At 48.1% G+C, this 13,786-nt stretch overlaps 3 protein-coding genes across 3 annotated transcripts; 1 reads left to right on the forward strand and 2 right to left on the reverse strand.

Annotated features, from left to right (window-relative positions):
• Positions 1 to 509: 509 nt before the first annotated feature.
• I302_104426 (uncharacterized protein) lies at positions 510 to 5,265 on the forward strand (the record flags this gene model as incomplete). Its single annotated transcript, XM_065869865.1, has 10 exons — positions 510 to 783; positions 832 to 887; positions 950 to 2,851; positions 2,916 to 4,370; positions 4,432 to 4,524; positions 4,574 to 4,636; positions 4,697 to 4,773; positions 4,833 to 4,962; positions 5,020 to 5,119; positions 5,186 to 5,265. 10 exons carry the CDS (start codon positions 510 to 512, stop codon positions 5,263 to 5,265), a joined length of 4,230 nt encoding a protein of 1,409 aa, XP_065725937.1.
• Positions 5,266 to 5,600: 335 nt separating this feature from the next.
• I302_104427 (uncharacterized protein) lies at positions 5,601 to 7,074 on the reverse strand (the record flags this gene model as incomplete). The annotated part of the gene is made up of 7 exons (XM_019189784.1): positions 5,601 to 5,790; positions 5,866 to 5,988; positions 6,061 to 6,220; positions 6,306 to 6,429; positions 6,536 to 6,684; positions 6,781 to 6,889; positions 6,976 to 7,074. 7 exons carry the CDS (start codon positions 7,072 to 7,074, stop codon positions 5,601 to 5,603), a joined length of 954 nt encoding a protein of 317 aa, XP_019049346.1.
• A 393-nt stretch (positions 7,075 to 7,467) lies between these two features.
• Positions 7,468 to 13,331, reverse strand: I302_104428 (uncharacterized protein; the record flags this gene model as incomplete). Its single annotated transcript, XM_065869866.1, has 11 exons — positions 7,468 to 7,545; positions 7,604 to 7,660; positions 7,726 to 8,177; positions 8,232 to 8,329; positions 8,395 to 9,474; positions 9,524 to 9,903; positions 9,954 to 10,257; positions 10,313 to 10,342; positions 10,406 to 11,565; positions 11,630 to 12,456; positions 12,509 to 13,331. The coding sequence occupies 11 exons, from the start codon at positions 13,329 to 13,331 to the stop codon at positions 7,468 to 7,470; spliced, it is 5,289 nt and encodes a 1,762-aa protein (XP_065725938.1).
• Positions 13,332 to 13,786: the final 455 nt, after the last annotated feature.

The following is a 13,786-nucleotide window of genomic DNA, read 5'->3' on the forward strand; positions in this document are numbered from 1 at the left end:
CCCCTTAGTCGTACATTTGAATCATTGAATCATCTTTCTGTCTCTCTCTCTCTCTCTTATACATATTACTCATCCTTATACATCGTATCATTCATAGTATAACTCGTATCTGTTCCTTGTGGATTCGACCCTATCAACTTGATTCAGCAGTGCAACAACAGCTGTTGATATAACCGAGTGAGCTAGTCGTTTCTATGGATCCTTCTTTTTCTGTTCCTTGCACTACCTCCCACCTGTTGCCAAGTGACCAACCACAAAAGATTTCAATGTTCAACGAGTACTAGACGCTGATGGCGATGTCATTTGCAGACAGACTTTGGGATACAAGTGAAATGTTTGAAGACAAATGATCATGACCAGATAATACCCCACTCAACAGCAAGGCCACGGTTCGCTTCATTCGACATCACCTGTGAATCTTCTTCTCGCCAACACCGTTCGATTCGTCAGATACACGTAACGAACATATAACATAGCATATCACATATACCGAGACAGATATATCCAAAATGATACAGCATAAAAGTATACCTTCGTCATCTTCCTATCATTCAACTTCCGAGGCAGGCCCATCAACCCAACAAGTTCAATCACCACCCACTCCTATATCACCCACCAACCCCACTCGACTCCCCACTCATGTTCAAGCCATTCACGACTTCGACCCTTCCCTACTCGCTTCCACTTCGGCGTCTAACATGAACATGTACCTCAGCTTCAAAGCTGGGGAGATCATCAGGGTACACGTCAGAGATGCTACTGGCTGGTGGGATGGGGAGATCAGTGGGACAGCTAGATGGGCGAATGAAAGTGAAGAGAACACAGTCAAAGGGTTAAGAAGAGGTTGGTTCCCTAGCAATTATGTTAGAGAGATGGGATGGGACGGAGTGAGTGACATTTCACCTTCTCTCGAATGGTTGTGGGCCCATTTGACCGTTTATATATACAGTCATTCCATCGACGTGACGAATCATCAGCGACCAGCAACGCATCAGTGACCAGCCCCACAGCAAGGCATAGAGATAGCTCTCATGCGCATTCTCACTCGCATTCATCACATACACGACATGCCTCAGCTACCTCGCATCATTCTCGAGCATCTACGTCAACGTCAGTATCACAAAGCACTCCTTCTCCTGCTACATCTCACGACCCTACAAATCTCGACCCCGCTTTCCAGACCCTCATGCACCCAATCGTCCAATCTCTTTCTCTACTCGAATCTGCCATTCACTCGAACCGCAAACCGCATATACAACCTGCGACAGCTTGTGTCATCTCTTCCATTCGAGCAGCACTCATGCAGACCGATTGCCTCAGCAAAGAGTCAACTACACTGGTCTCATGGCCAGTCCTCGCTCGGGAGAGAAAGATCGTTCTCATGGAACTCTCCAAATTAGTAGGTTGTGCTAAGACCGCTGGTAGCTTGGAGGGGGCCGAAGATCAAGATAATTCTAAAGAGCTGGAAGCTCTGGCCAAGGCAGCAAGAGGGGTGTTCGCGTCAGTCAAGCGATTCTTGCACTTAGCGAATGAGTACGGAGTTACAGTGACGCTTGTGGAGAATCCTCAAGAAGAGACTGTCGGGAGTCCTGCGATCGCCAAGGATTCAGCTTCCACTGCCTCCTCTCACACTTCCACCGGCTCGACGGATGACACAGCGCAATCGACTATCGGTAAAAACCGAGTGAGCACACCCTCAAACGGTAACACTCGACTTCAAGAGACGTTCCGCCTCAGAGCAGCAAGTATCGGCGATCTTCGTGCAGCCAGAAGAAGAGCAGCCAGTCCTCCCCCGCCATTACCCACGGCGTCTATCGTTTCATCAAAATCTCAGACAGGTCGCGAGAGATCGCCTTCGCTCATGCGCACCCCCATGTCAGCGACATTCTCTCAAGGATCCGGTCGATCATCCCCCATCACGTCCAGATCGTTCCACGATCGACGAGTTCAGGGAAGTATGGACAGTACTTTCAGTCAAGCGACCGCCGCCTCTTCCGAAGATGGTCACATGCCTTGGGAAGACACGACACCGGTTCCAACACCGCAAGCGACAGTTGTCAATCGTCAACTCGGCTCTGTGGCTGACGTTCATGAGGCCATAGGTCATGCTGAAGACGCCCTCTTATCGATCATTGCCGCCTTCATTGGACACATACATTCTCACAATATCAGCTCGCATCCATCTTCTCATGCTCACCTGATAGAAATGACTAGAGAAACAATAGATAGTGTGAGGGAACTCCTCACGATCGTAGAAGCTGTTGGAAGGAATGTAGGGGTAAGACACAAGCGCCCGCGAGAGATAGAAGCACTTCGTATTGCCAAGGATCAACTATACGAGGTGGCATCGAAATTGGTGGAAAGCGCTGAGATAGTTGCCAATGCGCCTTTTTCGGAATTTGGTGAAGACAGTTACGACACTGAAAAGGCTCGTCTGCTCCAATCTGCAACTGGCACTTTACGATCGGGCAAAGAGTGTGTTAGGTTGGTGAAGCTGTGCTTACCTGAAGATGAGAATGTGCACTTGCACGCTACTCCACGACAAGGCGATATACACGGTCGACAATCAACTCCTCGCCCTTCACATACCCATGAAGCTCCTCTAGTCATGCGGGAGAAACCGGTCGGAGCGAGAGGTGTACATACTTTGTCCGGCTTACACAGGAAGGCCACCAGTCTCAGCACACTACAAAAGCGTTATCTACAAGATGGGTCGATAGCGCAAGCTCCCATGGAGGAAGCAGAGGAGGAGGACACGGAGGAAGAAGAAGATCAGGAAGTGGTCCAAGATTTCAGCAAGGATGAAGATTTGACGATGCGTCCTGGCATGCAGCCGACTCTTGGTGCTCCGGTCAGCTTGCCCGTGAGTGATCTCAAATTGTCGCTAACGAGTTCCATGCTCACGTCCTCATCAGACTCGACCATCCTTGCAACAGCATCACACCACACCTGGGCTCATATCGACGATACGTCGACCTTCAGATGATCTGCTCAGAGCGCTTAATGAAGCGAACAGCTCTGGTCCTCGTAGTCGATCTTCAAGTCTCACTTCTCCTGCTCCACCAAGGATTAAACATCGATCGCCATCTCGATCAGCAGATCTCGACAAATTCACTGCGGATTACGACATTCCTCTGGAACCTCAAAGACGTGCTTCGAAAGGTACTCTATCCGCCTCCTCCAGGCTATCAACTTACACCTCTGCCAGCTCGCAAGTCTCCATCACTTCCACTGCACCTACCTCCATTCGATCCTCCGACGTAAGCGAATTCAACACCATTCTTCCGCAAACTCCGCCAGCTCACGACGTGCCGACTTTCGGTACTCTCAAAGTTGAAATTCCCACTACCACTCACGACTTGTCTCATGCAACGGACAAACTCGCTCTCGAAGATGAGCCTCCCATAAAGAACCAATTGCACCTCCGCCCCGCTGCTCCTGTCCGAAGTGCCACTGCTCCTGCACCATCCGCCAACGCCGATGTCCGTTTCTGGGTTGTAGCTCATGACTACGACCCTCGCGAGATTGCTTTCAACTCGGATGGTGCTATCGTTGGAGCCTCTTTGGCCGTTCTAGTGGAGAAGATGACACCTCATGATGGGCCTGTCGATCCAACATTCAACGCTACTTTCTTCTACACTTTCCGATTATTCACCACACCCACTCAACTTCTTGAGGCTATCATGATTCGGTATGACCTGCAACCTCCCGCTGCCATGGTCTTTGGGGAGAAGGAAAGGGCAATGTGGATTGAGAGGAAAGTGGTCCCCGTCAGGTTGAGGATCTACAATTTCCTCAAATCATGGCTTGACCAACATTGGAGGGAAGAAACCGACGATGTTATACTAGATACTCTACAAGTCTTCGCCAAGGACGTCGTATCCGTCACCTTACCAGCGATGGGTCCCAGATTAGTTGATGCTGTCCGACGAAAGTTGGCTGGACCGATGTCAGCTGTGTCGGATCGATCATCCCTCAATAGACCGGTTTCAATGGATAGAATGAGAAGTACCAGTCAATCGGGATTGCTACATCCCCCTACTATCTCAGGTGGTCTCCCTCCAACTCCAGTCATATCTAAGAACCTACATTCGTTCCTTCAGAAAGCAAGTGCAGCGGGAGGTAACGTTAACATCACGGAGTTCGATACCCTTGAACTGGCTCGGCAATTCACCATAATGGAGAGTAAGATGTTCTGTGCGGTGGTTCCTGAAGATCTGCTTCAGACGGGTAAAAAGACGATACCGGAGTTGAAAGCGCTCAGCACGCTGTCTAATCAGATAACTGGCTGGGTGGCGGATAGTATCCTGAATGAAACGGATGCTAAGAAGCGGGCGAGTCTGGTCAAATTCTTCATCAAGCTGGCTGATGTGAGTACCTCTACGAGTCGCACCGTGAATCAAGCGTAGACTAATGATTTACCTCTCGCAGAAATGCCTGATGATGAACAACTTTTCGACTATGTTTGCGGTGCTGGCGGGGTTGAACAGCAGTACGATCATGAGACTGAAGAAGACTTGGGATGTGAGTTGAGAAATCCATGGGACCGTTACACTAGCTAATCCGTCGTTAGGCTCTTCCGACCAAATACAAGGTCACCATCGAACGACTCCGAGGTGTGATTGAACATACCAAAGTGAGTCTCCGTCGGCTTATCGTCAAGTGATTCGGAGCTGACTCGGACTCGCTATGATAGAATCATGCCGCCTATCGAGCGAGACTGCGAGAAGCGTCCACACCATGTCTTCCTTTCCTCGGCCTGATCCTGACTGAGTGAGTCGCCTTGAACACTTGATTTGTATTCATAAGCTGATACTAGGAAACCAAACCAGTATCACATTCACATCCGACGGTAACCCAAGTACACGTCCTTCGGTACTCGAACCTGAAATCATGCTTATCAACCAAGACAAATACAATAAGCTAGGAAGGATCGCAATGGATTTCAAACGATATCAAGAGGTAAGCAAGATCATCCCGCTGGATGGAACACGATTACTTACCAGATGGGTGGCATAGCCATTCAACTTCCACGAGCTTGAAGCGGTTCAGACGTTCTTGCGGCGCGTGTTGACTGAAAGAGGGAGTGGTTCAGTCGATGCTTTGTATAGGAAATCACGTGTGTACACCACCCAGCCGTATAGAATCGATCATTTGCTGTTGCTGACTGCTCGATTAACCATAGTGATGCTCGAACCTCGACAAGGATCCGAAAAACTGAGCTCGAATGTAGAAAGACCGAATTGGCTGAGCGGGAAAGTATAGGATGCCATCTTGTAGTGTACCATTGTTGGGATAAATGTATAATGCCCACTGAGGATGCAATCTATGATTTGCAAGGTTCAGGTCAGATAGAATTGCATAGACGGTTTGCAGCTGCTCATATACATATATATATATATGTACAGATGCATATCTGGGATTCTACTGATTTGAATTCAATTCTTCACATTTATCTCATCATACCTACCCAACTGTTCAATAACTTATTTCTTACTAGTTCATTGTCATCATTCTAATCATTATTTATGTACAAAGTCAAGTCTTCATTATCGACATAATATACTAAATCACAAGAGGACGTTCCGAGACTCCTTAATCTACTTGTTCGCGATATTGACCAAAGGCATAGCTTGTCCCGTCTCCGATGCGGGTACGGATCGAAATACCGTACCATGCCTGATGTATCTGCCCGGCCAAAAGATCATGAGGGAGGTTATGCCCAGCCAGAGCGGGAGGGTATCGAGTAAGAGAAAGTATGGTTCGTGGGTTGACAGGTATCCCCCGAAACTGTTCGACACCGTATTAGACTTTCTTGGCTAGGGAAAATATGCATCTGGTATAAATGCGCGATACAGTACTCACCCTTCACCCAATTCGACGGTACGGAGTACACTCCTGATCAAATAACAGATACAGGTGAATCCCAAGACCCAGTATACCACTTTCCACCCGTGCGACCTCCAGAGATATGGATCATTGCGTTTACTGTTGCAGGTTATGAGATCAGGAGGTGGTTTATAACAGCGAGGTGGTGAGAATCAAACCGGATCCACTCACACTCTGTACCCGAAGAGACCCCAGAGACAAGTGAACAAAGCAAAACTGACCAATTGCAATGCCAGTCCAACCAAGAACAGCTTCGCACCAGCTTTGGCACTTGTCGAACCGCCTTTGGCAGCCATCCCCGCTCCTATACCTTGGATGAGGAAAGTGACCACTGCAATGCATCAATCAACGATGTCTTATGTCATTTTGAACCTCTCCGTTGAGTGAGGTTCATTGTGAATCAAGCATCAACTCACCATCCGAGAGGACAAACACTCTGGATACCAGAGCAGGTCGGAGAGGTTTGAGATGCTTCGCGGCGTCCAGGTAGGCGACCAGTCTGCCCAAGAGCACATAATCCGCTGCGAGGAATAAACAAGGCTGTTGGGTGATTTGATTGGTTGGTGGTGGGTGATGGGGATGGGTGGTTGCACAGATTAGTCACCTCGTGTCCTGATGGTGAATGCGATGGGACCTATCGACCCACACTGAGAACGACCAAGGTATTCATACCGATGAAAGCGCCGAGCTGTTGAGGGTGTACTCTGAAATAGAGTCTTAATCCTAGACCGACAGCTTCCGCGTACGCTCCGATCGTTAGGACGAGCATCCACATACATCGATGGCGGAAGTGTTCTGATATCATTACAAGGCGATCAGTCAGTCCACTGTATAGATACATCGTCCAGTGCAAGCAAAGGAGTACAAGCCAATCGGAATCGTTGAACTCACGGAACGTCAGTCCGATAGCGGTAATGGAATACAAGACGGTAGCGAAGACATTGACACCCCGATGAGGAATGTACTTCAAGGGATTGCAGAGATCATGGGCTGGGTCCGCCTACCGATAGCAAATATGATAAATTAGAAACATCATTCGGATCAAAGCTAATCATATACCCAGCTGGAGGAGCAGACATCACTCACAAAGGGGTCTTCTGCGCAGATACGTTGTTTGGCTGACACTTGCGAGAGCAAGGATAAGGCCAAGAGCGAGTAAGCGTAGATGTTGATGCTGTTCTTCATGATTGATCGATCTATCTCAAACACGAAGAAGGGATGAAGAGATATTATAAGTTGTAGTTGTCCTTCGAGCACTGGCTGGGATAAGGGTGCACCGTGTGTTGTGTGCCGAGTTCACTCGACTCAATCGTAAACAACGACGGTCATCGTTCAACATGCCCGCACGCCCATGCAAGTCAGATCCCTCTCACCAAGATGAAACAAGACAACCAACAGATCAAGTTACTGTATAGATACGGATTAATGGATCGCTATCTATCGTTTGACTAAGAAATACAATCATTGCATCGTTGAGAAATATATACAACATCATGATGGTAGGCATGCTGTGCCACTCCAATCTTGCTGTCCTGTCCCAGCATTTCGAGCATTTTACCTGTATTTGCTACTGTAGCACTACAGCACCGACGGCACACCGACTGTTCTCTTCAAACCACTTCTTCTAGAAGGTTTCGACCATTTATCGGGGCAAGCCTAGCAATGTACCCTAACGTCAACATCCATTTTGTTAACCAGTCATGGATGCACTCACGATAAAGTAATTTTTGAGAGCATGCTCAAATCTATCGCGATACTGATCAGGGGGAATCTACAGTATTCCCGGTCACTAATCAGCTCAAATCATAGAAACACCCAAGTTACACCACTACTCACAATAGTCACCTCGCCACCTCTGTTCAGCGCCTGTTTACCCCTACTCTCAATGTTCTTGAACAAATTATAACTCCCTATAGCATCTACCAAACCAACCACCAATTCATGTTTCCCCTCGTCCACTCCGATCAGAAGCGAGTAATCCATAATCGATTGAGAGGAAAGGAATTTGGTATCTAGTGATATAGCTTCTTGGAGGATACGTTTGGCATGCGGTTGAAGTAGGACTAAACCCCTTTGCAGACCTTCTAGCCATTCTCCATCGAATAGCGTCATCTCAGGTTTAATCTCGACTTTGGTATCACCTTCAACAGTTTTGAACTTGTGTACTTTCCTACCTTCTATCCCTTTTAGATCATACGTTCGCGAGATAGTCTGTTTGTAGAATAGGTTTTCCATGACCAATAGATCCATTTGACGCTTAGTACCGGTTTTGAGATCATTGATTTTCACTGTTATCCTCATTAGATCAGCTAAGAAGCGGTCAGGACAGTACTTCCACTCACCAGTATAAAAGCCGACGATCTTAGCCAAGGATGTAGCTTTATTATGCGTCCCGGCGAGATGCTCAAAATAATGAGGTGCAATGTCCAATAACGCATGGCTACATGACATTCCAGTCAAATCAGCTTTCGTATAAAAGGGTATGAACAACAAAGCTGGACTCACGTGTCACTGACATTCCACTTGCTCACCAGCTCCTTGACGATATACCTCTTATCGGTAGTCATGAAGAAAGCAGCTTTACTCTTTCCGCCCTGAGCATCCCAAGCGTTCGTACGACTCAAACTCTGAATCAAGCTTCTATCAATGGCGCATCGTCTTCGCAAAGAATCGAAAGCCGTAGCGTAGTATACCGTACATCCAAGCTTCAAGCGGTCTCCCAGTGTATAGGAGAATTGTATATGAGGTCTGTCGTCAATCGATGATAGGGAGTTATCTGCTGTCGCCATCATTCCCAACGGACCAATGAGAGAAGAGAGAGACCTATCGGTGCCTCTCACTCGGATGGATCCGATCGATTCGCCAACATCGCTTCCGATTTTGAGGAGCTGATTGAAAGAATTACTGAATGTCGAAGTCATAGAACCCCAACCTTCCTTTTGTGTGCTTCCAGGAGTCTGGGCCGAGCTCGAGGTGGCCAGACGCGAGGACGTAGGTGTTGAAGGAGTGATAGATGTGCTAGAAACGCTTCTAGAAGAAGTAGGTCGGAAGGCAGATGGAGGAGCTGCTCTTTCTGAATCACTTGTAAATCTGCGCATCCCTCTCGGAGACGATCGCACGCGAGGCATCGCATCTGTATCCGACTCTGACGCTGCTAGAGTTTTCGCCAGACCTGATGGGGAGCTTAACGTCAAAGTTGGGTCTTGGGCAGTAGCTTTGCTGATTGTCTTGGCAAGATCCCCGAGTCGATCAGAAGATTGACTTTTGCCTTCAACCTGTTCAAGAGAAAGTTCCAATGAGGGGGCATTCGGGGCGAGTGATAGGCCTAGAAGGTGTTTCGGTGGCTGTGAAAGTTGTATTTCGGATTTCTTCTTGGTGATTGTACGTAAGCTTAGCAGATCTCTTGGAGTATCGCGTCGCTTGACCTCTACCGACCAAGCACCATCAATGGAACTTAGGTCTGTTTTACTTTTCTCAGCGATGGGCGCTTCGCTTTTCACAGTCGCCGAGGTCGAGAGGCCATCATCTGACGTTGCCGCCGTCGTTTTGGCGGTACTAGTAAGCTCGATGAAATAGTCCAGCGATCTGCGAGGATGTCAGCAAGCTGCCTATATTCACAGTCGAGATCACTTACGACAGGGTATAAGCAATGATCGATGCTGGCTCAACCAGCCTTACTAGAACTGCACTGCCAGGCAGAGCAAAAGATCCCTTCTCATCCGCGTAGTCTGGTACCGGTATCGTTGAATCATTGAAATCACTTTCTCCGACAGCATGCTTCTTCTGCCACTCAATGAGTTTCGAGTTGTTGGATTTGATGCTTTGTGCAAATTTTCTGCGAACGTTGTTGATCTGGCTGGACTGAGTTTCTGCGAGTGATTGTAGCAGTTCCACCTTGGACGTGCTAATTTCCGCCGTCAGGAGGTCCAATGAGGATGATTTCTGGTTAATCTCCTTGTTCGCGGTAGGTGATCCCTCCTGATCTGACTCGGCTTTGCTCAAGGCGTGATCTCGCTGAAATCACCGTCAGTCCCCCCCTCAGTTTGACAAATGAGTCGACTCACATGTATATCCAATCTTCGCTCCAAACCTTCGAAATACTGGTTTATCTCGTTCCTCAGACCCTCTACCTTTTCCTGAGCTATCTCCTTCCGAAGAATACCTGTCATAAATGTTGTGACAGGTTCCTTGCCACCTTTCCTCTTGGTGACATTGGGACCCACTTGCAACTTGGGTAATCGCGTATCAAGGATAGACACAGCTTCGACTTTTAGGGAAACGACAAGTCCAGAGGTTCGAAAGTAGTGTGAGGTGGACGAAGTGTGAGGGCAGGGGGTGGAAGGATGTAGTATATCTGTGTATATAAGGCTTTTGATGTGGAGAATTAGCGATCATCAACACTTTCACACTCCGTCAGACTCACATTTCCAGAAGTTTACCCCAAGAGTGTGACCTGATTGGACATGGATATGATACGTCAGCCTATATTTCCTTCGGTTCAAATGGATCTACTCACTTTGCGTTGATGTTAAGCTCCCTAGCTTCTCCATATTTGCCGCATTCTGCACACTTTGACCAGACATCTATGCCGCCCTCTTCTTTCGATTGTTCTTCCAAGCTCTCAACCCTCAAAGGAACCTTCTTACCAGCATGTATATACCACCTTACATGTTCTGCGGAAGTAGCTGTGCATCCGGGTCTTGGGCATACCATATTCTCTTCCGCCAATTCGTCTTTCAGATCATCCAGGATCTGTTGAACTGATTTATCCCTTTCCACATCCCAGTATAGATATGCATACGGGGTAGGTGCCTGGCAGATGTGAATATCTCTTTCTCCGTTGTCCAACCTGGTGTCTAATCCAACAGAACGCAATGATTCCAATCGTTGAAGGCGTATCCACCCTTCAAAATTGTCGATATCTCTGGACAGTGCACCTAGACCAGCACGCACATCTCCACCAAGTCTATAATTCAGAGCTCGACCATGTAGGGGATCAAGGGTCTTGTTGTTGTTATTGAGAAGTTTGCTCGGTGAGAACAGCGATGGACTAGTCGGCAGCCCGTCGACCGTCTGACCAGGTTCCTCATTCGCCTCTTGCTTTGCCTTTTCTCTTCTGATCTTATCTTCCTCCCGCACACGCAGCAGTAACGGAGGCATCGGAAGCTGCAAACCAGGCGTTGTGGAATGTACTTGTTGTTCAAGCTTGGACAGAACAGTAATGTATCTCTCGGTAGGGTGAGGCGTATGTGACTTTGCAGGTAGACCCGAGGTCGAAGACTCAATTGAGGTTGATACGCCTTTCTCTTCGAATTGTGGGATACCTCCCGTTAGAGGCGTTATAGGGAGTTCGGGAGATTGGTTAATTGTTTGAGTGGTTGTCACAGCCCCCTGCTCATGTGATACGGAAGAACGTCGTTTACCCAAAAACCCCTCCCATACGTGTTTTGTATCTTTTCCTAAACGGTGGAAGAAACCTTTGGACTTTTCTCCCCTTTCTTTGTGAGAGCCCTTGCGTTGCAGGCCGACTGATCCACGAGGTTTCGTGGGTGAATGAGGCACTGAAGCGGTACCAGGTAGGAGTTTGGGCGGAAGGGGTGGTTCGTCTGGTTCTCGAGGTATCCGAAAGGCATCGAGGAGCTCGAGCTCTACCATCATGCTTTGTATAGTATAGATCTGAACCATCAAGCTTCAGTCTCAAGCCCAACAAGTCCTTGTCAAGGAATTCGAATCTACTTACCAAGAGCTGCAAGACCCTTTGCAATGCAATCTGTTCTTCCTCGCCCTGCACACCTCTCACGACTAAAGTCCCTCCAACGATTCCAATTTCCCCTTGCTCCGCTTCTTTTCTAGGTATGTCATCTTCTAGACCAGTGATAATGAGCGATAATCCTCCTCTATCGGACGTTCTGAACCCTTTCTCCGTGCCCGACCAAATCGAAGAATTACCTTCGGCGGACTGGTCGGTTTCTGTGCTTGAGGTCGTGCTGGAGGCATCTTCATGCAACGAAGTTGACGATTCCGGCGAGCCACTGAAAGAGTTGAAAACACTAATCCTCTTCTTGCTCGACTTCTTCAGCATACCTTGCCTCCAAGTCCCCCTTCCGCAACCATGCGACGGCAGTGCAAACTGTCCTTCTGCAAACTCAATTTCAGGGTGAAATTCCGGTTGAACCTCTGATTTAGGTCCAATAGTCATCTCGCTCCATCGTCCTCCAGAACCACTCCACCACTTCTTATTCCCACCATCGGAATCTACGCTGGATACTGATTTCTTGCCGAGAGAGTTGTCTCGCTTCAGTCTCAATGTGCTACTACTAGCTTCCTGATGGCGACCAGGAGAAGGGAAATGCAGGCAGAACACCGGCTTGAGCAATTCGGTGTCGAGCTGTGGTGGATTTGGTAATGATGTGGGAGTAGGGAGACCAAGATCAGAAAATCTAGTCTTGGAGGATGAAGCGGTGAGATGAAGTTGGTCTTCGGAGGAAGAGCGATATTCGTAAAAGGATGATTGAGGGAAAGCACCGGGAACATCGCGTGGTATGGTACCGTATTTTGGGAAATCATCTGAACATTGTATGAGCAACATATTAATACATAGATCAAAGAAGTCGCTCACCTTCCACAACTTCCCATTCATCTTTCTTCGGTAAAGATAGCTTCGTATAGCCTTTCAGACTCCTGATAATCTGGCACCATTCTTGTAGCGGGATATCCTCTTCATCTCCGCTCTCGTCGTCTCCTTTCTTTGTACCTTTCGGATGAGAAGGAGTAGCGGGATTAGGGGTTGCCGTGACTGAGTTCGAGCTTGATGCTACCGATGATGGGCGACTATTACTTCGAGAGGGCGTAGATGATGTGAATTGAGGGGGAAGAGGTGAGCCAGGAATCGTCAATCTTCCTTTTCCAGCAGGATCAAACTCAGTCACTGAGCCTTTCCTACTCTGTTTCCCACTCTTCGGCCCCTTAGTACTTGCCTCGACTGTCGTACTCTCTGCAACATCTCCAGCGGCGAGTATCTTTCTCTCTTGGCTTTCCTTCCATTTAGCCTTGCGTTTCACCGCACCTCTAGTATATTCAGCCCAATCTAGCTCTAGCAGTGCTTTTCCTTTCTTCCCATCCTGGCGAGATAATCTAGGGACGATAGCCCCTTCCCATATAACTTTTTCTAAAACCTCCACTTTAGCTTTCGACCACAGAGGTTCTTGCTCTGCGAAATCCTGCTTCCTGCCCGCCTGTGAGGAGGGATCCTGGGAAGATCGGATCTGCTGTTCCAGCCATTGGTGAAGTAGCCGACGCAGATGTCGCAGATAGGTTGGTGGTAGTCCGGCGACGTTCTTGCGAGGTGGAAGAGGTGGTGAAGTTGAGCGGGGCGGGAAAGGGTCTTTCGGCAGGGGTTTTGACAGTGAGGAGGGAGTGACGGGAAGACAGGGCGATGACATTGTTTTAGGGGTTCATGAGCTATAGCTCATGCTGTTGGATTTGAAAATAGCTGGAGATGTGAGAGCATCGCATGAATATCCTGTCGTTCAGGTGTCTTTCGAGTCGGTCAAGAGCGGATAAAGACGAATGAGATGGGCGTGGTTCGTATATGTGTGGTGTATGACCGGTAAATGAGGAAGAGGAAGATAGCCGCGACTGTTCAATGTGCGCTGACGGACAGCGGTGGCTTGTCGTTGGATAGATCAATAGGGTACACGGTGACAGATGAGCATGAGCATGGTGATGATAAAGAAGAAGAAGAAGAGGAAGAAGATGAAGATGATGATGATTTCTTCCCCCTTGCTCTCTTGATTGAATAAAACCCCAACTATCCATATATCCATCTTCATATTCATATATCCATCAATACACACAACTTTGAACACTGCTTATTATAGCTTAGCTTGCCTCACTG

The sequence above is a fragment of the Kwoniella bestiolae genome, chromosome 2, assembly GCF_000512585.2.
Source record: "Kwoniella bestiolae CBS 10118 chromosome 2, complete sequence".
Classification (NCBI taxonomy): Eukaryota; Fungi; Basidiomycota; class Tremellomycetes; order Tremellales; family Cryptococcaceae; genus Kwoniella; species Kwoniella bestiolae.